We start from the raw sequence: 27466 nt of genomic DNA on the forward strand, positions 1-27466 counted from the left end.
TTATTCTAATATTAGACTACGGAAAGGAAAGTATACCAAAAGATCGGAAACCTGTATAGGGTCAAAAATCGATAATAAAAATTGATGTTATTAAATATTCTATAACTCCTTTGAATAAAAAAAAAAAGTATATAAAAAGGAAATTCTTTTGCAAACTATAGAGTGCTCAATTCTTAATCGAGGTGTTGTCAGAGTGATTGTCGAAATTTGTAAAGTGCAAGCGTTGCGCTTTTCGTCGAAAAGGGAGAGACCCTGTGTTATATGAGGCAACGCCGGATATAAAATCTCGAAAAAATCAATTATCAAACCAGCCAGAATAGCTTTATAAGACACCGAAACGTCGAGATCAAATGAAAACTCGATTTTCGTAAATTGAGATGAAAACAATAACTTCCCATTTTTTTGAAAATCATTGATCTTGTTAGCAGAAAATTCAAAATTTAATCTTTATAATTTGTGGTGCTTCGTGAATATTTATTATCAAACTTTATACATATACATTCTATAAAGAAAACAATTACATATGGTTTATTATTCCAGTCAACTGCACAGGCCGTGATTGATACTTCTTTGAAATATCTCTTTCAATCTAAAAATAAACAAACGATAAGAAAGATTGAAATACCCTAGCGAATTCAGTCATACCGAAATTTTGAGAATATTTTGGATATTTTTTGGATGTAGTATTGATTTAGTAAAATTTGGGTATGTTTTACAAATAATTTCCAATCATACCGAAATCACCGTAAATATTGGGTAGGTTTGTGAACTTTTTATACCTAATTTATATCGACAAAAAATTCTATTTAGCTCTGAACGAAGATTACAGATGGCGCTAATATTGAAATGTCATTTACTGTTAAGGTACTCCCTTCCGCGACATTCCATACAAAAAATTTTGGCTCACTATCCATGTCATACGTATCGACAGAGCTAAGATTGTAGGTTAAGTTTTTTTAACGTTACTGTACTCATCGGCTACTATATTCTCTATACATATACACACACTACGGTTTCAGTGACTAACGACGTTCTTCATACCTCCTCTACTAAAAATAATCCTCTAACAGTGAAATTTATTTTATTTAATCTCGAAAATTACGCGGTAAATAATTTTCATTTTTTTTTTTTTAATTGTTCGATACATCATATACTTCAATCCACTAATTTTTCGATAGAGTAGTGAAATTCCTTCGAGGGAAAAATTAAAAAGACTGTCATTTTTCCACGGTTTTCCTCCCTGATTCAGAAAGATGATTTGAAATGATTACCTCCATGTTAATTGTACATCTATATAATATTCAAATCCGATGCTTTCAAATCAGTTCAAATCATTTTAAATCAGATTTCTTAATCAGGGCTGTATTACATGTACAAAAACGTCATTTTCAATTGCAGTTATCTCAAGTCAGGTACGGTAAATCGTTTTTAAATGTTAACAGCATATGTATTATGCATTTAATGACTTATATTTAAAGTTTCGAGGATTTCTTAAAATATTCCTTTTATAACCGTACTACCTTAAGCCCGTTAGCTGCTATGTCGACTAATATATTCATGTATAGTATAGCGTATAATTTCGACGCTGCCGTTTTTTAACTTAGATATATTATTTTCCAATCGATTTTTTAGTATCTTATGGAAGTACATTTTATCCATTATTACTTATTTGGTGTTATTATAAAAATTTATACATAATTGTGTCAATCAGTAAGAAAACACGAAATTGGATAAAAAGAAACAACCTCATCGAACAACTGCTTGGAAACATAACCAAATTTCCGAGCAACCGTTACAATTCAATCCTCAATATCGATTTTTTTTCTGTTTAATTACTGATGATGATAAACAATATTTTTTGTTAATAATATCTTTAAATTATCAGTTACCTAATAAGTAAATTAATAAATCAATTAATGAATGTTCACAAAAATTTCAATAAACATATCTTTGATCTTTATTTAATCGATTCCTTACTTTCCTCATTCAATTGATTCAATTGTCAATAGTTTAATAGCTTTCTCTGCAAAGTGAAATAATTAAAAAAAAAAGTTTGGTATTATTTAGGTATGGAAATTTCACAAACATGCCCAAAAAAATGTATGCTTTTTTTGAGTATAATTCGAGTGTTTTTTTTTTTTAATTTTACCGAAAAATGACCGAAAACATACTCTAATTCGGAAGATACTTTGGATAATTTTTGAGTATAACCGAATTCGCTCAGGATAAAATATACAGTCATGGACATTAACTTAAGTATGTTTTGAAATTTACTAGCCGTTTGTAAACTAAAAATTTTTAAAACTGAAAATGATGCCGTTTATAAAATGAGTGGATTATAAAAAAAGATAATACTAAACAATGATTAATAAAAATGATGCAAAATGTGAACTTGTACCAACCCCAAATTGTTATAAAATTAGATTCAACTATCCCAAAAAAAAATAAATAAACATTGATAAAGTCGATAGTAAAGCGAGCGAATTTGAAAAATTGTCATTAATAGAATAATATATTTTTAAATACGACTAAGTAAAAAAAAAGTCGTTAAAAAAAACTGAAATAAAAAAAAACAAAAAATTTACTATTGGCTGAATTTGCGTGGCTAAGTTTTGAATTGACAAAATTTACGATGCACTAATTTTAACAAATGCTAACATTACGTAAATACTGGATTTTAAAATTATTTTTATTAAAGTTTATCGACTTTATTAATGTTTATTTATTTTTTTTTTGGATGGTTGAATTTGATTGTATAACAATTTTAAGCTGGTTCAAGTTCACATTTTGCATTATTTCTATGAATCATTATTTCGTATTATCTTTTTTAATGATCAACTCATATTATAAACGGCATCATTTTCAGTTTTGAAAATTTTTAGTTTACAAACGGCTATCTTCTAGTAAATTGCAACACAAACTTAAATTAATGTCCACGATTGTAAGTAATTTCATAATCAAGTATTATATATTACTCACGTCAGTTTGCAATTCTTTTGTGCGTTGTATAACAATATTAAGAAGAGGTTGTAAATCTTTTATCTCCCTTGTAAGTTCGTTTTGTTTTTCTAAATTTTTTTGTTGAATCGCAATCATTTTTTCCATCATTCCACGTTTTTGCAATATCATTTCAGATAATACATCAAGATACCTTAAAAAACAGAAGATGTAACAATAGAATTCGATTTAATTTTTATAGACAGAGACTATAACAAAAAATCAATTTTTTTTTATTACTAATAAATGTATGTCGAAAATTTATTTAATACAAACAAACAATTCATCCAAAATTTTAGCTAAATATCTCAATAATTCAGCTTGCGTGTGAGAAGATGTCTTTTCCCATGTATATTAAAGTACAATAAAAAAATAAGGCCATCCCTGCAACTTCCCGCCACTTTCGTATTTAAGCACTCAAAATTGTACTTATTACGTTTTTGAGCTCTTCGAGCTCAAAAATATAGTTTTCGTATAGTTATGAGCTCTCCGAGCTCAAAAGTCTGATGAATGTTTAATAAAACACTACTTTGTGAATTTTCAAACCACAATAACTTTTGAATGAATGATCCGATTTTCACGCGGTTGACGGCATTCGACGCAGTTTTATTATCCTCATAAGTAATTTTCAGGGTTTAATTGATCAAATCGAAAATTTCAGAGTAATCCCGAAAAAACACTTTTTTCGGTTTTCTTTCGTTCACGATAACTCACGAACGAATCAACCGATTTTGACCAAACTGGCGGCGTTCGACGTAGTTTTTTGATGTAAAGAGCTGATTAATTTTTGGAATTGATCGGTGGAGCCGTTTAACAGTTATTCCAAGAAAACCACTTTTCGAAAAGTTTTTTTTTTGTAGTTTTTTTTAGATTTCTCAAAATTAAGGCCCTTGACAAGGCTTGTATAAAAATTGGTTGGGTTAACTACCGTATAGGCCCAGTTGCAAAAGTAACCCGCTGCTTTAAATGTCTTGGTTTTGGACACCAAACACGTCAGTGTGCGGGACCAGACAGAAGCAGGTGCTACTACAAACATGGCGGAGGGAACCAAAAGGCTGTAAACTGCACGAAGAAGCCAAGTTGCTTTCTTTGTACTACGGACAAAGATGCCCAAGATGGTTTATGCCATATTTCTGGCACCGAAGCTTGCAAAGCATTCCGTACAGCACTTGCCGAAGCCACGAGAGTTCAGAAATGACGCGCATACTACAAGGCAACCTGAATAGGTTCGCTTTGGTGCAAAACATGCAGCACTAGCGCGTCTTTGAAGGTAAAATCGACGTCTGTTTTATCTGCGAACAACATCTAAACATCGAAGGTAAAACATGGTTCGCTGATAAGTCCAGCACAGCAGCGATATGGATAGTAAACTTGAAGAAAATCACCGTCAACAACAACGGAAGTGGGCAGACTTCGTGTGGATAAAGACTTCCACAACCTACTTGATGAGCGTCAACCTTTCACCCAACAAAAGAGTTGGTATGTTTCGCCAGAAGTTGGTAAACATAGTGGATACCATAAGCAAGCTCGACGGCGAAGTCATCGTAGCCGGTGATTTTAACGCCAAATCGGCTAAATGGACTGCTGACTTCTCTGATACAAGATGTAACGAAGTGGCAGACTTCGCAGCAAGACTTGACCTCATAATACTGAACACTGGAACTACCACAACCTTTAAAAGACCGGGCTACAAAGTATCCATCCTCTACATCTCGCTGGCAACTCCAAGGATGGCCAACATGATTAAGGACTGGACTGTATCCGAAGAATACAGTGGTAGTGATCACCAGTATGTGATATTCAGCGTTGGTCTGACACTTGTTCCGGCTTTACAACAAGTCCTTCACAACGGAAATGGAACGCAGAAAGCTTGATCCTGGAAAATTGCGAACGTCACTTACACGGAGCTGGTCTACCCTTCAGAATAACCTGACTCCGGATACCTGCAGCGAGACGGAAAAAGCAATGCTAAATGCGATGAAGGAGATTACTGCCGCATGTGACGCCTCTATGCCGCGGCTGAAATATCGGAATTTTCACAAGTCGGCGTACCGGTGGTCAACAGACATAGCAGAACTTCGCAAAACATGTCATGAGCTACTTCGCCACGAGAGCTGCGAAACGCTCCCCGAACCAGAACTTATATTCGAAAGAATATAAGCAGGCTAAAAAACGCTAAACCGAGCCATCAAAGCAAATCAAGCGAGGTTGAGGAAAGAGATCTGCAAAGATCTCGACAAGTGCATCTGGGGTAAAGCCTACCAAATTGTCGCCGAACGACTTGGAAAGGCTTCACCAGAAGCGCCGAAGTCCCCTGCCTTAATAGACAGCATTGTAGCAGAGCTTTTATTTTCCCCAATCCCCGTGATTTGATTTGAACATGAAAAACGCAAGAACGAGGATAAAGGCGGAAACACAGCAAGAGTGGCAGGGCCGATGGAGATCGGGTGAGATGGGCAGATGGACGGCGTGCCTGATCCCAAACATAAACGTCTGGCTTTCTCGGAAGCATGGGGACACGAACTTCTTTCTGACACAACTATTAACGGAACATGGGCAGTTCAATACCTATCTTTTCAAGATGGGCTTGTACAGCACGCCAACGTGCAAATACTGCCTAGACAACATTGACGACGCCGAACACTCGTTCTTCGAGTGTGATCGGGGAAAAGACTACAAAAGCAGCACCGAAGAAACAACTGACTCCACGCTCTCCCTTGAGAGCTTGGTAACCTGCATGATCAAAAAGAAGAAAACTGGTCAGCCGTGGCAGCCTACGCGCAGCACCTTTTAAAAGAAAAAACCGCAGAAAGAGACCAGTAACCAGTAGAAACCAGAAGCAGGCATCGTGAGACGCAACATGGACTGGATTGAAGCAATGCTAACGCGGTTCCGATTCAGTCTTTCCCATAACATCTATGGGGAAATGAAAGAAGAGGATGTTTGGTCGGTATTGTTGCAAACGACAACGTGACAACGATAACTCATGAACCAATTAACCGATTTTCACGTTCTTGGCGGCTTTCGATGTGGTTTTTTAGGCTCTAATAATTATTTTATATTATTAATAATGACCCGAAAAGAAATGTCGAAGTTACGTGAAAAAAACAGTTTTTTCGAAATTTTTCGTTTTTGATAAGTCTCGAATGAATCAACCGATTGTTACGGGACTGGTAGCAATCGACCTAGTTTTTTAAGTTTAAGAACAGATTAGTTTCTGGGATTGATCGGTAAAGTCGTTTAGAAGATCTTCCGAAAGAACGATTTTTCGAAAATTTAATTCTAGAAATTTCTTAAAATCTAGCAGACCGAATCGATTCAAATTTTTGTGAAATTTTATGGCGATAATACTCTTTAGATCGATGCCTATTTCGATCCGATCGGTCAAGCCGTTCAAAAGTTATAAAAGGTTTACACACACACACACACACACTTTTGGTCACTTCTGAGAAACTGCCGGTGCAAAGAAAGGACAACAACATGAAGAGGCAGGTTTCCACACCCAGCTCTTCCTCAGCAAATGACAATCCACAGAAAAAGACTGCCCGAGAGGAGTATATATATATATATATATATATATATATATATATATATATATATATATATATATACACTACTGGAAAAAATTAAGGGATCAAAAAAAAATTCTAAATTTTTCGGTAGTTTTCAACAGGCCGTAACTTTGAGAGAAATGGTCGTACAGGAAATAAAAAAAAAGGAACTTGTAGCTCCAAGTGTCTAGTTTTTGGATTAGAACTTCAAAATTTTGTAGCCTCCGCGGTTTCTGAGTAATCGTAGAAAAACCAGCAACAAAAAAATTCTCAAAATTTTTTTAGTTTTTTTTTTTGGTCTACGGGCGTGGAAAAAATTTTTTTAGCTTAACCACCATAAGGATCGGATACTTTGTTCATTTAGCTTTAATTTCTTTTTTTAAACACCCTGATACGTTCACTCCTCGCTGAGATATCAGTCTTCAAATGGAAAAGGATCTTTTTGTCTTTGATTATCGATATCTCAGCAACCAATAATCGCACAGAAAGTTAAAGGTGGGTTTCAAGAACTTGAATGAATTCCCTTAACGACTGTCCATTGTTTTTTCGAAAAAAATTTTTTCTTTCCGTCACATGAATTTGAAAATGCAACAAAAAAAGGGCTTTTAGTGGTTTTTGGAAAATCAAGCGCTGGATCGAAAATATTGAGGAAACCACTAATGTTAAGTGTGCCTTTTACAGTTCAATATGTCCACAAAAACCCTACAAAGAATCAAATTAATCCAGCCAGCCGTTTTTTTGTTTCACTTGATCGAATTTTTGAAAAAATTAAAGGATCACGTTTTTTGCTCTGAAAAGCTCATAATTTTTAAAAATGAGAAAAAATGGTTTTTTCGAGCTTTTTCCACATTTTCGTTCCAAAAAGTGCTTAAATTTTCAAAAAAAAAAAAATTCAAAAAAATTTTCAAAAAAAAAAATTTTTTTCGAAAAAAAAATTAAAAAAAAATTTTTCTTGGAAAAATTTTTTTTTTAACAAGTTAAGGAAACTCAAAAAACCATCGCCCAATGATTTTTATCACCTTTCCACCGCTGCATTCCTTGATTCTACTGATCTCCTTTTAATTAAATTAATAAAAAAAGTTAATACCCCCAATCGAATTTCGATTTTTTTCATACGCTTTTCGGAGTTTTTTTTTTCTTTTCTTTTTGTGAATCCTTAGCAAATCGCTTCATTCAACAGTTTTTTTCAAAACTAATCCCTCTGCGCTAAAAAAAATTTTTTTTAATTTTTTGGTCAAAATTGAAAATTTCTGACTTTTGATTCTTAATCATGGTTAGACGACATTTATCGGAGGTGGAAGTCGCTCGGTTAGTGACTCTTATCGACGAAGGTTACACTCAACATGCAGTTGCTATCCGGATGGGTGTAAGTCAATCTGTCGTATCTCGAGCTTATACCAGATACCAAGAGACGAATCAATATCATCGTCGCCCCGGACAAGGTCGCCATCGAGTCACTAATGCCCGCGATGATCGAACATTTGTTAGAGAAGTTCGACGACAACCTTTCGTCAATGCGAATATTGTCGCTCGAAACTTCCCCAATCGCAGACAACAGCAACAACAACAGCAACAGCGACGACGGCATCAAGTGCGAAACATTTGCTCTCGAACAATCATCAACCGTCTTCGTGAAACTGGGTTACACGCACGACATCCTAATCGTGTACCCCTGTTGACAGCAAGACATCGTCGAGCTCGTTTAGCGTATGCTTACGATCATCGAAATTGGAACTTGAGGGAATGGACAAATGTTTTATTCACTGATGAGTCTCGTTTTAATCTGTATGGCAACGATCGACGTCCTCTCGTTTGGCGCCGTCGTGGAGAACGTTTTCGCCAGAACTTTGTCCGTCCAGTCATTGCCTACGGCGGTGGATCAGTTATGGTGTGGGGCGGCGTTTCACGAAATTGGAGAACACCTTTGGTAATTGTACGCAAAAATTTGACAGCTAGACGTTACATCGACCAAATTTTAAGGCCCATTGTTCTGCGCAGACGACAACATCTGAGGTCGTTCATATTGGTGCAAGATAATGCACGTCCACACACAGCCAACATTACCCGGCGCTTCTTTGAGCGGCATGACATCACATTGTTGCGACACGCAGCAATGAGTCCAGATCTCAACCCCATAGAGCACGTTTGGGACATAATGGGCCGTCGGTTGCGCAGAGAGTATCCAAATTTGCAGAACTTAGCTGCTTTGGAGCGCGCGCTTCAGCACATTTGGAATACCATTCCGCAGCCTCAAATTACCGTCTGCATAAACATGGCTGAACATTTGATAGCCGTTATTGAAAACAGGGGTGGTAATACCCGGTATTGAACCAACAAAAACCTTCAGAGAATGAGTTTGGAGTCATTAAATACGGTGGAACTGACGAGCCACCGGGTCTCAATTCTCCTGAAATACCTTACACACACACACACGCGTAAATCCGACCGCGCGACCTCCACGTGGTACGCTTTGGATAACGCTAATGCCGGCGGTAATTGTTTTCTTAAACTTTTCAAGAGAAAAAATTTCAAAAAAATTATTTTTAAAATTTTTTTTTTTTTCAATTTAAGCACTTTCTGGAACAAAAATGTGGAAAAAGCTCGAAAAAACAATTTTTTTCTCATTTTTAAAAATTATGAGCTTTTCAGAGCAAAAAACGTGATCCTTTAATTTTTTCAAAAATTCGATCAAGTGAAACAAAAAAACGGCTGGCTGGATTAATTTGATTCTTTGTAGGGTTTTTGTGGACATATTGAACTGTAAAAGGCACACTTAACATTAGTGGTTTCCTCAATATTTTCGATCCAGCGCTTGATTTTCCAAAAACCACTAAAAGCCCTTTTTTGTTGCATTTTCAAATTCATGTGACGGAAAGAAAAAATTTTTTTCGAAAAAACAATGGACAGTCGTTAAGGGGAATTCATTCAAGTTCTTGAAACCTACCTTTAACTTTCTGTGCGATTATTGGTTGCTGAGATATCGATAATCAAAGACAAAAAGATCCTTTTCCATTTGAAGACTGATATCTCAGCGAGGAGTGAACGTATCAGGGTGTTTAAAAAAAGAAATTAAAGCTAAATGAACAAAGTATCCGATCCTTATGGTGGTTAAGCTAAAAAAATTTTTTCCACGCCCGTAGACCAAAAAAAAAAACTAAAAAAATTTTGAGAATTTTTTTGTTGCTGGTTTTTCTACGATTACTCAGAAACCGCGGAGGCTACAAAATTTTGAAGTTCTAATCCAAAAACTAGACACTTGGAGCTACAATTTCCTTTTTTTTTATTTCCTGCACGACCATTTCTCTCAAAGTTACGGCCTGTTGAAAACTACCGAAAAATTTGGAATTTTTTTTTGATCCCTTAATTTTTTCCAGTAGTGTATATATGTCGGAGGAAGAGTGGTTCGGGCATCGTTAGGGTCCTTTGGATCATTATCAGCCATCTTTATTTATTTTTACAATAATCAAATATAATAAAGACTTTGATTTAAAATATAACGTACACTAACTCGTACAAATAATAAATTTAATTACAAATATTCTACTGCGATTGATATAACAGTTAAAGACGTTTTGGGAATAAGACCGAGAACGAATCCGGGGTCAGCAGGATGTATGCGATCCTTACTTGATCAATGCTCAACGAGAACTACTCTCCCAAGTACCCTAAGTACTTATTCACTCAAAAATTATTTCGACAGCCCTCATTGTCTGTCGATATTTCTAACTATATACTTTTTACTTCTATCCTGTGACCTCGGCTACGTTTGGTGACCATTGTCACTCCGGACTTAAGCCCATCGTTATAACCATAAAAAATATAACTAGCTTAAATCATAAATAATATCTAAATATTCTATGCTTTACGATTTTGCTTAAAATTAACAGACAAACTAAAATATTGGGAATTTCCAATCTCTGGGAAAACCCAGCTCGATATTATCTCCGACATATATATATATATATATATATATATATATATATATATATATATATATATTGTGACATGGGAAATTCTTCCCATCTATATTTCATTTATAGAGATTATTTTTTTTTAGTATTATTTAGTCTAGAGTGTTGGCCAGGCTGATGGAATGCTGAGATTCGACGCGCCTGTGTCGCCCCAAGTGGTTTCCGATCAGAATGCAAAGCTCGAGGTAGAAATTAAGCCGAACCACGCCAAATGAATTAAATTACGTATGGATGGATGCGTCCGACAAAAATTTACGATGTATTTAAGAGTGTGTGTGAGAGAGAGAGAGAGCGAATGAGAAAAGCGACCGGGCGAACCCGCAGTTCAGTTCGCCATCAACGACCAGGGAGACATCTGGGAGTGACAAGGATCAACGAGGGAAACCCGGAATCGGAATCTACGAATGACAGGACGTTGAAGCAACGGGAGCACATCGAGGCTCCACCTGAACGCCGAATGAAGAACTCAAGCGGGAATCGACCAACCATCGAGCATGAAAATTTATCCGACAACGACTGATTGGACGCGCAGCTTCTTAGCTGCGCGAGAGAAGAAACCACATGTTGCTGGAAAACGAAACAGAAAATTTCAATTCTGATCTGGATTCCGTTCAAGCTAGTATTGACACGCCGATAAATTTTTTTTGTTCCACTAAAATCAAGCTAAGACGGACTATGTTGGAATTTCATCCGCTTACGTGTTGAATTTATTTAATTAATTAATTTTGAGTGTCGATCCCGCCGAAAGTCAGTTTTATTGTGTCATTGCCGTACACCAGAAAGCCAAGAATTATACCAAAAGTTTTTGGTCATTCCGACAACGAAAAATTTCGTTGTGACGCCATCGCCGAGAACCTCTGCCGCCTGTCAGCACAGCCGACACCTACTTCCTGGACTTCACACCGTGCCAAGCCGTCGACTGAACGGGGTAAGTGCGGTCGCAGTTTGTTAATGTACCTGGGTGACTTCACCGCGACCCGCGATTAAGCCGAGATCGGATAGGTGTCTTACCTGTCCGAGTTACAAGCTATAATTGTTTAGTTAATTTTTTTTTACGTTTGAAAGAAAAAAAAAAGACAACTAATTACGACTTAAACTTAAGTCCGATAATAATTGTATACCGAAATTCAACAATTGTGTTGTTGAATTCCGGCTTCGGGGTGACGTCAGCCAGGTGCCCGGTGCCAATTTTTTCTTTTGTAAAATACGCTGTTGGGATATATCGTGTACATTTGTCGATTTGTTTTGGTAAAAGTTTGAGATTGCCTGCCGCAGAGAATTGACTCAACTCGAGGGCCATTTAAGAGCGCCAATAGACACTATACCTCGAGCTTTGTTCCCGCGTATTGCCCGACGGGTAACAACAGTTACCGACAGTCCTGTTATCCGCCGTGGATGGTAACTGATTGACAGATTGCGCCATCAATAATCTATGTACTACAGATCGATCCACTTGATAAATTCATTTCCTTGATGCGAATTAAAGTGAATTTTTTTTGTTTGTTGCAATTATTCGACTGATTTCCTGTGACCTATTGTATTAACTTCGTTTATTGTTTAAGAAGGAAGATAATTTTTTTTGGTTGTTAATTTGTTTGCGAGGCTCTGATTCGATTCGTTTTGTTATATTTTTATTGCGTACTAGCGATATTGTTCGACTTCGCATGCGATTAAATACGTATACGATTAAATATCGATTCCGATTGGTCTGATTTTGGCGATTTTAATCGAATTTTGAACCATTAATTAATTAAATTTTTTTTTGATAAATTCAAAATTTTGTTGTTAAGAAAGGACAAGAGAAACAATTTTTTTTGTATTGATAAATTTATAATTTGTTTGTTGAGACAAGAAAAGCGAAGACAATTATTTTTTTTAAATTCAAATTTTGTTTGTTAAGAAAGGATAAGAGAACAATTTTTTTGGTATTGATAAATTCAAAATCTTGTCTGTTAAGAAAAGAAAAGCGAAACAATTATTTTTTTTTGTATTGAGAAACTCGAAAATTTGTTTGTTAAGAGAAAAAAAGAGAAAACATTTTTTTTAGTGATCATATTCAGATTTTTGTGAAATTGAGAATTGCCGGACCTGCGTATTTGTTCGATCTAGTTCATTGTTAATTAATAAACATATTTGTAACAGTCCCTACGCATTAATTATTTTTTTTCTTTGAACTGTCTCAATTTTTTTTATTCTCTGGTGATACAAATATTCCGAATCGATTCCTATACCCGCTCTACAATTTAGGATCTCTTCGACGTTGACCTGCCGCCCAACGACGAGCAATTGTTAACTTCCGAACCGTGGAACGTAAAGTTCCTGGCGCCCAACAATCGACGAACCAGGTAAGCCAATATTTAGGTGGAGCTCTCCGGCGCTGTCGACGCCAGTGCCGTGAAAAAGCCATCATAAATTTTGGCGCCCAACGTGGGGCTACACGAAGAGATTCCGACGCGTCGCAACTAATTCGAGCGAAACTTACACCAGATAGTTAAGTTGATTAATTTACAATGAGTTCACGCGACGAAAGCCCGCATGACACGACTAATCAGCGTGAACGCGAGAACATGGACGATATCGAGAACCCCATCGATCCATCATCCCGACAGAATCCGACCCCGCCTGTTCGCTCAGGCATGCCACCTCCGGGTAGTTCGAAGCAGGGAACCTCAAATGCTGAAGTCGACCCTCTCGCAGCGGAGCGACGACGACTCACGGCTGAACGAATCCGTATCCAAGCTGAAGTCGCCGATTTGGAGCGTCAGACTCGAGAATTGAGTGCTCGGGAACACTCCATGCGTACCCTCGATCAAACAGGATCAACAACTCGGACCGCAAATGAAGCCGACGAATGGGTTTACGCGTTAAACTCACTGCAGGTTAGCGAGATGCTCGTGACCCTGAATGCGAACCCATTGGGGACCTCAGATGTGCTGCTAGACCGACTTCTGCGCGCGTTAAAGCGCAATATTGACCCAGATACGATATGGACCCTTAAGGACCAACCGATCACGCGATTTTCGGACAATCTCACGACAAAAGGAACCTGCAGTCGCATTGACATGTCTCCTCACTGCGTCAATGCGGTGGTGACGACGATGACGACCACCACGGCCGTCACAACGACAGCTACCGACCGATTAACGGTCAATACGACCCCTACCAATACTGAGATATATTTGTTGACTGAATCGCGACCCCGTATGTCGATGGGCGAACCACCGAGGCCCACCCGACCCATTCCAAGTCCCCGAACGATTCGAAGTCCGCCCCATGTAAGATTCCCACCCACAGCGAACTCAACGATGAGCCAGGCGAACCATCAGGCTCATAATGCCGGATGTTCACCAATCCCGAGAAAAACTCACGACTTGGACAGTCACCAGGGTCTCTCGCGTACTGGTGGGGCTCATTATCAGCCTGCCATGTACGAACGGGTGTCCAAATGGAATTTAAAATTCTCTGGACAAGACTCGTCTAAACTGGAGCCATTTTTACGACGTCTCGAGGAATGCCAGGTGACCTGTGGTCTTCATGACGCCGACGTGTTGGCTATTATGCCACTTGTTCTCACAGGAGCGGCCAAGACATAGTGGATCCACATGAAAGGGGCCATTGACTCGTACGAGGTCTTGTGCAACGCTCTTCGTGAACGTTTCGGCGAACCCGATATTGAGTGCCGCCTCCTCGGCGAGGTCGTGAATCGCACCCAAGGCCCGTTAGAGTCAGGCTTGGATTACCTGGACTCTATTCTAGCTATGTGGGCACTAGTTAGTGAGCCTTTGCCATTACGCCTACAGTTGAACTTCGCGTTCAACAATCTTCGTTCGGAGTATCACGTCGTGATACACCGTGAAGACTTCGTGACGTTTGGCGAGCTTTATCGACTCGTGCGTGACTTCAATCGACCCAGACGCCGCACGCAACCGCGTACCCCCGTCACGCCAAACGAAAGTGTGATGCCGGAGCTGGCATATCAGCCCGATCGATACATGTCCCGAGCCCCGGTTAAGATGACCAAATCGCAGGTGGCGGCCATTGATGACGTTTCGTCATCATCAAAACCACCAAACTCACCAAACTCATCTCACAGGAAGAGGAAACCTTCCCCGACCTCAGTGGCGCAACAAAACGCCGTCGAGAACGCCGCACCACTGCCGCCGGTGGCTGCTTTGAACGTCTCGGCGTCAGCTTTTATGCCACGCGATGAGGTGGGTCAACCTCGACCATTCACGATCGATCCTGGACTAAGAGGGCGCTGTTTCAATTGTGGTCAAGCAGGTCACTTGCAAACAACCTGCCCGAGTCCACCCCGAACCGGTTACTGCTGGACTTGTGGTTCAGCAGATTGTACGACAGTTGGGTGCCCTGGTTGCACCTGCTGGCAACAACGTCGGGCTGCGTCGTCGGGAAACGCTTCCCGGGGACGGCAGTAGACGATCCACCGCTGATCTCCGCCGAATTTGGGATCGAAAGGCCGGTTAAAGAGGTGGTCGCTGTGGCTACTTTACCTCTACCGGACATATTCGACATTGATATCGAACCGTTCGGCCCTGCGAACCCGAACCTCGATGCGAACCATTCCGAACCATACGTATATCGACCCGTAATCGAGACGACCGCTTAGGCCCGACCCAAACATCAATGCAATGTATGTGCATCGACCGAACAGCTATGGCGCTGTCGGCAGTGCAAGAACGCATATTATTGCTCGAAAGAACACCAAGTGGGGGATTGGCCGATTCATCAGCACATCTGTGCCACACCAGACGAACGAACACGAATTTTTCGGGAATTAGCCGCTGAAATTTGCCCCGCGACGATGAAAGGAGACGATCAACGACCCTTCGTGAACGTACAAATCGAAGAACGCACTATTAAAGCCCTATTAGATACAGGGGTCTCAGTCACATGTCTCCGAGAAGTCGACGAACGCCATTGGGTCTATGGACTCGGCGTACGCGTTCGTCCGACGATACATAAGACCGCTGCCGTGGCTGATGGATCAGTCATGTCGATACATGCACTCGTAACCTTGCCGTTGGTGATTGAGGACGAGATGCGACTCGTTGAAGTACGGATCATACCATCCTTGAAGTACGAAATGATTCTCGGCATGGACGCAATCATCGCTTTCGGGATCTGCTATGATGGACACACCCGTCGCTGGTGGACAAAACGGACCAACGACATATACGATTGGGACTCGAAAACGTACATACATGAACAAGACGTCGCGGCGATTGTCGAAATTACGCCTGAACAACAAAGCGCTCTCGACGAAGTGCTGGCTCGTCGACTGCCAGCCGTAAAATACACTGGTGAGACGACATTTACGAACCTTCTGACCCATCAAATCGACGTGCAAGGACACGAACCGATCCGACAACGGAATTACCCGACGTCACCGATCATCGAAGCCGAGATGCGCCGCCAAGTAGACGAACTACTGGCTGCGGGCATCATTGAACCCTCCACGAGCGCTTGGTGTAATCCTGTGATCATGGTGAAGAAAGCAATCGGCGAATATCGAATGTGTCTGGATTTCAGACGACTGAATGCTATTTCGAAACCGTGTGCCTATCCATTACCGTTAATGACGTGGATTCTCGATCAGCTAAGCGGCGCTAAGTTTATATCGAAGATTGATCTGAAACACGCGTATCACCAGGTCAAATTAGACACAGCGAGTCGGGAATACACCGCATTTTGTGTCCCAGGGCGCGGAATGTTCCAATACGTCGGGATGCCGTTCGGATTAGCTGGTGTACCTCCTCATTTCCAACGAGTCATTGACAAGATGTTGGAACGACGACGAGCACTCAAGGTCTTTGGGTATCTGGATGACCTAATAGTGGTCACCGAGACTTTCGAGGAGCACCTCGAGGCCCTAGAGGAGATCTTCGACGCACTAGAAAGTGCGAACTTGAAAATTAATATCGACAAATGCGAAATCTGTACTGATGAAGTGCGTTATTTGGGATACCGCGTCAATGAACAAGGACTGCTTGTTGATCCAGATCGGGTAAAACCCATGCTGGAGTTCCCGAGACCATCAAACATGAAACAGGTACGATGATTCCTTGGAATGTCGTCTTGGTATCGATGTTTTATCCCTGACTTTGCGACCATGGCCGAACCATTGACGAGATTGACGAGTAAGAAAGTCCGTTGGACTTGGACCGCTGAACAAGACACCACATTCGAAGCCTTGAAAGTGGCTTTGGCTACGGCACCAGTACTGGCGTGCCCCGATTATTCAAAAACTTTCGTATTACAAACCGATGCCAGCGCGACAGGCTTAGGCGCTGTTCTGACGCAAGAACACGAAAGTGGAGAGAAAGTCGTCACGTACGCAAGCAGAATCATGAACAAGGCCGAGAGGAATTATTCTGCGACCGAGCGTGAATGTCTAGCAGTTTTATGGGCCTGCGAGCACTTCCGACGTTACCTCGAAGGTTACCGCTTCAAGGTGATTACAGATCACAGCAGTCTGCGTTGGTTGCGTAATTTGAAAAGCAAAACGCCTCGATTGAGCCGATGGGCGATGCGATTAGCCGAATATCAGTTCCCAATCGAGTATCGCAAAGGATCTTTAAATGATGTACCCGATGCCTTGTCACGAATGTTCGAACGTGATGACTACAAACCTGATGCTGAACTGTGCGTAGTTGACGAAGCAGAACCCGAACCTGCTGACGTACCAGCGGCTGAGCGGGTTGACGACTGGTATACACGACGCAAACGGGACGTATTGACGAACCCAAGCCGATGGAAAGGCTGGCGGGTCGAAGACGATCGCTTATACCGATTTCGACCGAACCGATTGATCACCCAGGTCGTCGAGGACCTGGATGCCTGGAAATTAGTTCCACCGAAAGCTGCTCATTGGGGAATCATTGCTGAAAACCACGATCCATCTGAAGCTGGCCATTTAGGAGTCGAGAAAACGGTGAACCGAGTCGCGATCGACTATTATTGGCCTGGAATGGACGAAGACGTACCTAAGTACGTCGGCGAATGTGCGACGTGTCAAACTGCGAAGGTTTCGCAACAACCACCCGCTGAATTGATGTGCAGACGAACCATCCATACGCCCTGGACTGTGGTAGCCGCTGACTGTATGGAATTTCCGGCCAGTAAGAACCAGTTTAAGTATATGGTCGTATTCCAGGACCTATTCACCAAATGGATCGAGTTATGCCCAATCCGGAAAGCCGATGGTCCTACGATCATCCGTGAGTTCGACAAACTCATCGTACATCGTTTCCGCTGTCCTGAAGTGCTATTGACCGACAATGGCACCGAATTCGCGAACAAACTGATGGAAGAGGTCGCGCATGCGTATGGGATACATCATTCGCGAACTCCACCATACCACGCTCAAGCGAACCCTGTCGAACGCGTTAATCGAGTCTTGAAAACGATGATTATTTCATATGTAGAGTTGGATCACCGACTATGGGACGAACATGTCCATGAATTCCGGCATGCGTACAATACGGCCGTCCACAGTTCGATACACGTTTCCTCAGCCATGCTGAACTATGGTTGGCAACCCAGACCACCGAAATACTACCGGAAACTGATCGAAGGTGACGTAGATATTCCCTGCCCCGACACTACCGCTTGGGAAAACCGTATGACCCGATTGACCCAACTTCACGACCTGGTAACCGATAATTTAGGACGTAGTTTCGAACGCCAAGCCCACTATTACATTCGTCATCACCGAGACGAGCGCTTTGCCGTCGGAGATGTCGTCCAAGTCAGACAACACGTGTTATCCCGAGGAGCCGACCGGTTCTCGTCAAAACTCGCGCGTAAATATTCCGAAGAAACCTATATCGTTTCGCATGTCATTTCACCTGTCGTCTACGAACTTGTCGATCAAAATGGTCGACCAACCGGTCGCCAACATATTAAAGCGCTACGACTCGTACGCCTACAGTCAAATAATGCCGATCTCGACGATTAGGAACAAAGCTCGAGCTAATCCCGTAAATTTAAATTGTTTTGTTTGGTCTGTGTAATATTGTCGCATGTTATATGTGTGTGATTGTAACCATTACAGGATGTCGAACTACGAAGCCGTACATTACGCCCAGCTCAGGTGGTGGGCTGCGCACTTCCAGCCGGAGTGGGTGGAGCCGCTGCGGGAAGCTGAGGAAACACACCGCCGAAGCCTGCGTATTGCGCCGCTCCATTTGTCGCAAGCCCGGTTCTGGGCCCAGGTACGGGCATGGTGGTATCGTGAACCACAACCCAACCGCACAACGGCGATTCCGTTGATGTGGCGTTGCTCCTGCTGCAAAGCCGTCATAACGAGCCCAGGCCAGTGTGTGCGAAGCGCTAAGCAGGTTTTGGAGAGCCATTTACGTCCTGTACAATAGGTGGAGCTCCCCGGCGCTGTAGACGCCAGTGCCGTGAAAAAGCCATCATAATATATATATATATATATATATATATATATATATATATATATATATATAAATAAAATTTTGAACTATATACATTTTCTGACTCAGCTCGACAAACTGAGTCAAAAAATGACTAAATTTTTTAAAAGTCGCGCCATGAGGACGGCTGCAATAGTTAGATTTTTATGAAATCTACTAAAAAGGACTAAAGAAAAAATGCTTCTTAAAGAAAACCAAACTAAAAAATAAATTTTAATAAGTTTGAATTAAGGGTAGTGTAAAAAATTGTAATAAATATCAATTAATAATAGTGTAAATAGGAAAAAAAAAACGTATTTCATTTTTAAAAAAAGCGTGGGGTGCATGGTGTTCGAGAGATATAAGTATTTGATTAACAGGTTTGAGCAGAAGGATTTTCATTCCGATGATATCTTAGAAAATACTCAACCCTTTTTTTAAATAAAATACATTTTTTTCTTATTTACACTATTGTTAATTTATATTCATTAAAATTTTTTACACTCTTCTTGATTCAAATTTATTAAAATTTATTTACTAATTTTTTAGTTTGGTTTTCTATAAAAAGCATGTTTTTTAGTAATTTTAAATTATTATTTATTTTGTTGCATTAAAATTCTCTTTAGCATGCGAAAATTTGTTGATAAATCGTTTAAATAATAGGCAATTAAAATCAACATCAATTTCAAGCCTCATCAACTACAGATATAAGTTGCATAAATTAACAAAAATCTTATTTTGCAAATCAAGTAATGGAATAATCTTATCAAATTAGTGTATTGTCGTTGGTCCTCGATAAATCTACAAAGTTTGAATGAAATCTGACCGTTTAAAATGGGTCAAAATCGCGCCCAAAAGAATCAGTTACAAACATACAAACAAAGGGCGTGTTTGGCCGAAGTAAGTACTTACTAAATGTAGTAAGTCACTCACTATACTTACAAAATTTTCGGCCGGGACACAAAATAAGTGCTAACGCAGTAAGCATAGCTTAATATGCGACACCATATTGCTTATTGTTGATGTAAACAAAACGGACAAGAACAGACCTTGATTCACTAAATTATCGATATTATCCACTAGGTCATTTGTATTTCTTCCAATAAAATATTTCTTATAAAATTATCCATTTGCAAATATTTACTTGAATTAAATTATATTGCTAAATTTAGTACTGTCAATTATATTCAGTATATGAGGTTATGTACGGGATATAACGCAAACCAGTGTTTTGTGTTATGTTAAGCCAGTAAGTCTGTCCTGGCCGAAAAGCACTATAGTCAGCTTGTAAGATTTTAATTTTTTTATGCTTACTGGCTGACTAAGTTTAGTAAGAACTTACTTCGGCCAAACACACCCATTGTTTGCTAGATTTCTATGCCATTATAATTTAGATGTTTAAATTCAGTAGGAAAAAAAATCTACATGTTTTCTCATTAAATAGTGAAGAATAGAATTTCTATCCCAAAATAGAAAATAAGATGAAAACAAAGTATTTTTTTTTTTTTTTACTAAAAAGTGAATTTTCTGCGATATCAAGCAATTAGCTGTTTTTCTTTTTTTCAACGCTTTGAAACTTTCTTTTTATCAATTTTTAATGAATAATTGAAGAAGCCATTTTCGTAGAGAATTTAATTTTCTCGTTATTTTTAAAATTAAAAAAAAAACTATTTGTTCAAAAAATATGAACTGCAATCTTAAGTTCATTTTGAATCGGAATTTTTAACTTCCCGCTAAGAAAATTGAAAATTTTCAAAAATCGGGAAGTTATTGGTTTCACCCTGTTTTTCGAAAATCGAGTTCTCATCAGATCTTGACGTTTTGAAGTCCTAGGAAGCTTCCCTGAATGTTTTCGCGATGATGTCCGTATGTGTGTATGTATGTATGTATATATGTACGTGTGTATGTACGTATGTACTTATGTATGTATGTATGTATTTATGTATGTTTGTATGTATGCATGTATGTATGTATGTATGTATGTATCTATGTATCTATGTATCTGTGTATATGTGTGTGTATGTGTATGTGTGTCTGGGCGCGCGCGTGTGTGTGTGTCTGTGTGTGTGTGTGTGTGTGTGTGTGTGAGTGTGCGTGTGTGTGTGACCCTTTTATAACATTTGAACGATTGAACCGATTTCATCGCGGTTGGTGCCATTCGAAAGGGCTTCACTAAACTTAGATTTCCTGAAAATTTGAACTGATTCGGACCGATAGATTTTGAGAAATTTAGAGAAATCTAAAAAAAATAGGAAAAAAATTCTTTTCAGCAGTGGTTTTTTTGGAATAACTTTTAAACGGCTGTACCGATCGATTCCAAAAACTAACCAGCTCTCAACCTTGAAAAATCACGTCGACTGCCGTAAATTCGGTCAAAATCGGTTGATTCGTTCAAGAGATATAGTGAACAAAAAAAACCGAAAAACGTGTTTTTTTCACATAACTTCGCTATTTCTTTTCGGATCGTTTTTAGTTAAATAAAATCATTTTGAGAGCTCAAAAGCATAGAAAAGTTGTCCCTCTAAGCTCAGGAAGCTTAAAATAACACATAAATTGTATTTTTGAGCTCGGAGAGCTCAAAAACATCATTAGTGCAGTTTTAAGCACTTGATATAAAATTAGCGGGAAGTTGCACGGATGGCCTTCAGGGTCTACCGTTTTTCTAATTTCTTTTGCACGGGTCCAAAGGAATTCTGGAGCAAGTTCTTTAAAATGTTGCCAGAATTCTTCCGGATTTCATGCATTCAAGAAAGTGAGTTGTTTTTTTTTTCTTTTTGGATTAATAATATTTCTTATAGGAATTCGAAAGAGTCGCGAAAAAGACTCTGCGAACTTTTGTCGGAATTTCTGTGGTTTTCAGGCTTGAGGTAAGCAGAGTATGCATGAATTATTTTTAAATTAATTATGTGACATCTCCAAAAAAGAAATCATTATTAAAATCCTAATATCTTTAAAGCACGTAAGCGACAGTTTTTTTTATGGAAATAAGGAAATAATAAAAGAGTTTGTTTAAAAGACAAAAATTTTTTGAATCTACTGAAAAAATTTTTTACGGTTTGTATTGTAAATACCACAAACTATTAATTAAGTTAATTAATGTATGCAACATATTTATTTTGAATTATTTTATAAATTTTTACAAACATTTGAAAAATATAACGAAATAATGAGATACTAATAAATATATGATATACCTGTGAGAATACTTTATTCGATGTAAATGTTGCACTTGATTGTCTAGGATAGCTGACAAAACAATTTGTACATTGTCTAACATATTTTGAATACTATCTAACGAAGACAGTTGCAGAATAGTAGAAGATTCTTGAATTTGACTCATGTTAGGATAACCATGACGTTCATTTTTAAGTTCATACAAACGTAGTTTCAAAAATACTTCTAACTAAAATAATATAAATATTACATCATTTTAAGTGCATACATTTTCTTGCAGACAGAACTTTTATTGATTATCAAAATTGTAATGAAATTAATCAGTTAACTAACCTCTAAAAGTTGATCGATAAATTCATCTCGTGTTTTTGAATTGTCTAGTATCCGCAAAGCTTCATTACCTGTAGCAATGCCATTCTTAAGGCTTGTTGATTCAACAACAATACCGGATTCATCTAATGAGATTTCTTCATCTATATTTCCATTTTTGTTGCTTATAAATACTGAATCATCAGTATTAAAATCGAACTCTATATCATTAACATTATTCGAGTTATGTGAACTAGATAAATAATCATCCGTATCACCAAAATCAATGCTTGAGCTATCTTCTTCATCATTTTGAGTATGCTAAAATATAAAAAAATTTTAAATTACACTTACATTAAATGAAAGAAAAATAAAAAAAATTATTTAAAAAAAAAGTTTGAAAAATTAGCAATATAAAAATTTTTAAATCGTTCGTGAAGAATTCATAAATCCATCACATATATCAAATATTCTAAAAAATTATTTCATGAACAACTGAATTTTTCGGTTTTGATAAATAAACTTATTTCATGAATTGGCTGATTTCACGAATTTCCAAGTTTAGAACGGTTTATATTTCACGAATTTTTAAGTTTAAAAACGACTGATCCACAGATTCCAAGTTCCGTACAAATCTTCGTTGACGAAGCGCCTGAACTACTGAATGTGTATAATTTACGATTTTAGATGTTTTCCGATGAAGTGGTGACGATGCTATTTTTTCCGGTTATCGAAATATTGTTTTTCTTAAAGGACGACAAAAATAGAATAAATTAGAAAAACAAATTCAGAATATCAGCATTTGAAAATTTTTTAACTTTCAAATGAAAAAGAAAAAAACATGAAAATATTGAATGTTCATCATTTTTATCGTAAATCCGCCGTGAAGAACAATTAAAAAAAAAAAAAAATATTTTAAAAGATCAATTTTTTGATTTTTTATTTTATTTCAATTTAATCTAAAATAGTCAGAGCCCCACTTCTATATAATTACCAATTTTTTTTTTATATTTTAATATTTTTTCGATTTTTAGTACCTCAAATCAGTCTTCAAAAGTAACTAAATTATTCCTTATTAAATTCTCAATCTGATGATGGGCAACTCAGTCAAGTCTCGTGGACTAACGAGAGTATAACAATAATAGTAGCGAAACAAAGTATAACAAAAAACAGTAGCGAAAAAGAGGCAAACAGAATTTTTCGATCATAAAGCACACTCTGATGCTTCGGATCATGAGTCGTGCAAAATTTAGATCCATGTTTCGATTCACTTCGAGCTCAGTTTATACATTCACATTTTGTGAGAACATTTAATGTTTATATGTATCTGTTGCCAATCATGGAGTGATGTCTTTTTAAGTAGAGATTACATCCGATAGAAAATTGTATATAATTTATTGAGTGTTATATTCTTGAAATTTAACTTCAGGTGCTGTCCAGTTGCTATTCAAGCGAATACTTTAAATATTTTTATTAAAACATCCAAAGTATGTCTCAACGAAAAAAATTAATTTCTTATCATTTAATAGTATTCGTTGTGTTTTAATTTTATTTGACTCTTAATTCAATATTTGCTATCGGAGAAAGGGTCTCAGTGGCAAGTAACCCAGTCAGCATCCAAATCAGAAAGACTTCTGGAAGAAGTCTTTTCAAAGACGTCCATAAGAAGTCTAAATATGATGTCTTAACAAATTCATCAATCAGAACTCTTAATCAAGAAGTCGACAGGAAATCTTTTGACAAACTTTGTAAGACTTCTAAAATATGAGCTCTTCAAGTAGTTTACTTACTGAACTCATAAGACATCAATAATCTGAGCTTTTTAAGAGGTCTTTTTTCTGACTTCGTAAGATGTCATGAATATGAACTCTTTCAGAGGTCTTTTTGCTGAGGTAGGATTGAATTGTATTGGCGCATGCGCACAACGATAGAAATTTTATTTTTATTTTTTATCTCTGTTTTAATATAACCTATAAGTGTATGGTACGTTTTCTGTTTACATTCAGCATCGAATTGCAAAACTTTAATTTAGTGAAATCAATTAATTATTTATAACCAGTGATTTCGTAATTTGTATATTAAAAGTTCTAAAAATAATGTAAGTGCATATTCTTAGCTAATTAATATTTGACTGTGTATGATATTTCATGTTTTTATCAGTGATAAATTTGAGAAATCATTCGATTTTAAAGGTAACGTATACATTTATCCCACAAAAAACAGTTTCACTGTAAAATGCCGCGCCAAGTACACGTCCAACTATTGTAACAGAGACGATGATAATCTCATTTTTGCAAAAATAAAAAAATCTGATCTTTACAAAAAAATATGAAATAAAAAAATCCAAGTACACAAAACTCTGATTAAAAAACAAACACTCATTGAAAATAGTGAAAATTCAAAGAAAAATTGGTGTAGTTTGCTTATGAAAAAACGAAAGAAAAATTTGCTCTTTACAAAAAAATATAAAATAAAAAAAACTAAGCAACTGCTGTGATTTTCAGTAATTGCAAAGTTTTTGTGGCAAATTTAACAATTGAAAACATTTTTTTCAAACGTACTTGGCGCGCGTCATTGAGTACCCCCAATTTTTTCATGACTGATGTAGCGCCAGAAACTTGGTGTGGAAAAGGAGTTTATGAGCAACAATTGTAACACTCCTTCGACACAGTCGTCGACTTCATTAATGATTATTTTGATGTTTTCAATTAAATCAATTACATCTAAAATTCAAGCTCGTTCTCATTTTTTCACGAATTAGATTATATTTATACTCATATGTATATGATGCTTTCTTGCATTTCAAGTGAATTAAGAAAAAAGCAGAGGATTTGATCACTAGTAAGATAAAGTACTCAGTAGCTCCTCAGGAACCGGTACCTTCCCACTCTTTGTATTTGTATATTTCCATTTGTAAATATAGATATACAAACACACAGAGTGGGCAGGTACTGGTTCCTGAGCATTTATTGGGTACTTTACCTTAGATATTTATTAAATTGCTTTTGAGAAATATAACATTGATGTATGCTTGAGCAACACAAACTTCTCAAACTAATGGTTGACATTAATAAATTATCTTAGTGATATTTTGTGAAATCATTGACGATACATCGGAAAAAATTGGGGGTACTCAATGACGCGCGCCAAGTACGTTTGAAAAAATGTTTTCAATTGTTAAATTTGCCACAAAAACTTTGCAATTACTGAAAATCACAGCAGTTGCTTAGTTTTTTTATTTTATATTTTTTGTAAAGAGCAAATTTTTCTTTCGTTTTTTCATAAGCAAACTACACCAATTTTTCTTTGAATTTTCACTATTTTCAATGAGTGTTTGTTTTTTAATCAGAGTTTTGTGTACTTGGATTTTTTTATTTCATATTTTTTGTAAAGATCAGATTTTTTTATTTTTGCAAAAATGAGATTATCATCGTCTCTGTTACAATAGTTGGACGTGTACTTGGCGCGGCATTTTACAGTGAAACTGTTTTTTGTGGGATATCTCTTTTTTTGTAAAGAATATATTATGTAAAAATAATTACATTTCATATAAACACTTTAAAATTTTAAATATGTACTCCTTAAGTAATTCATCAAATTTTTTATTCATAAAATTTCTCAAATAATTTAATAACAAAAAACGTTACTACTATAACAATACTTTTACTTTAAATGACGCGTGTGACCAACTAATGCAACATCTTCGTATTATTTTTGATTCTTATTATTATTATTATATTATATTGCCACCGAGAGTATGTTCTCATACGGCCGTTGGGTTATTTGTGTTAAGGAGCTGTGTTGGTTAAGAACTTGCCTTAAACCTAGGCGGCGCTGGAGCGAACTTCAGAGAATCGAAAGATATCAGCATGTGAAAAATCTTTCGACTCGCCGGGATTCGAACCCGCGCCTTGCCACTAGAGTTGTATGAACGGATCAACGCATTGAACCGCTCAGCCAACATCGAGGCGTATATTTTTAATTCTATTTGATTTTTGAAGTTAACATAGACCATGCGTTCCCGTTATTCCTCCCGTTCAAATATTTAGAGTGTAAAAAAGATATCAGGTGGTGTTACGGGCAACTTGAGCGGCAGTTGAAATCAATAATTTAATTAAAGGAAATCATTTTTTTTTGTTTAGTAATAAATCATGTAATAAGCTCAAATATGCATTTAAAATAAACATTTTTTATTCTTGTCCAATATATGATATTGTTCCAACAGTTGATAAGAAAAATATTAAAACTTTAGATTTATTAATTTCTTTATTGTTTTCTTAAGAATAATCTAAATCCAACTCCATACGAAGAAAGTTATATATTTACTTGAAAACAATGTACTTGTTATTTTGTTTATTGTCCTTTACGGCCTTTAGATATTTTCCTTTCCAGAAACTAAAAAATTTAAACAGTAAAGAAATGACTTCAATTAAAATTAAGAAATACTACATACATAATGTCTCGCAATTTTTGCTTACTACCAGCTCTTTTCCGCTTAAGGTTTTTATTCTTGTACCTGTAACAATGGGAAAACGAATTGTATTCACAATGATAAAAGTATGACAAACTTCAGAAATTTGAAGTAAAATTACTTACTCATTATCATAATTTTTACCCGGATAAGTGTCGCCATATAATATTTGGTATGCTTGACGAGCTTGATTTAGCCGAGACTCAAGATCATTAATACTAACTAATAAACTTTGAGCATGATTCCTTTGGTCAATACCAAAATGTGGAGGATAATCCATTTTATTTTTATCACCATTCATGGTATTTTTTATCAGCAATCTAAAACTCACTATAATAACTATAATAACTCACGATAATAACTCGCAATAATTTTATGAACGTATTATATGTAATTTAATATAATGATTATTAAATTTGACTACAATTTCAATGGACAATTTTATAAAGACATGAAAATACCAAATAATTTTTTTATTTAGAAATTTTTAAAATATAACTCGAACATACGTATGAATTTTTCAAATTTTGAATTATCTCCATTTCATTCACAAAA

At 37.2% G+C, this 27466-nt stretch overlaps 1 protein-coding gene across 1 annotated transcript in view; it reads right to left on the reverse strand.

The window, feature by feature from the left end:
• Positions 1–428: 428 nt before the first annotated feature.
• LOC141537289 (CDK5 regulatory subunit-associated protein 3) overlaps positions 429–27466 on the reverse strand; it is a 60970-nt gene continuing 33932 nt past the window's right edge. The window contains 4 exon segments of the mRNA XM_074258182.1: positions 429–589; positions 2980–3151; positions 22152–22360; positions 22465–22761. Coding sequence (XP_074114283.1) covers positions 518–589; positions 2980–3151; positions 22152–22360; positions 22465–22761 — 750 coding nt within the window. The 3' untranslated portion in view covers positions 429–517.

This window comes from Cotesia typhae, unplaced genomic scaffold (genome assembly GCF_013202065.1).
Source record: "Cotesia typhae breed Kobodo isofemale line unplaced genomic scaffold, CoteBio_Ctyphae scaffold_70, whole genome shotgun sequence".
Lineage (NCBI taxonomy): Eukaryota > Metazoa > Arthropoda > Insecta > Hymenoptera > Braconidae > Cotesia > Cotesia typhae.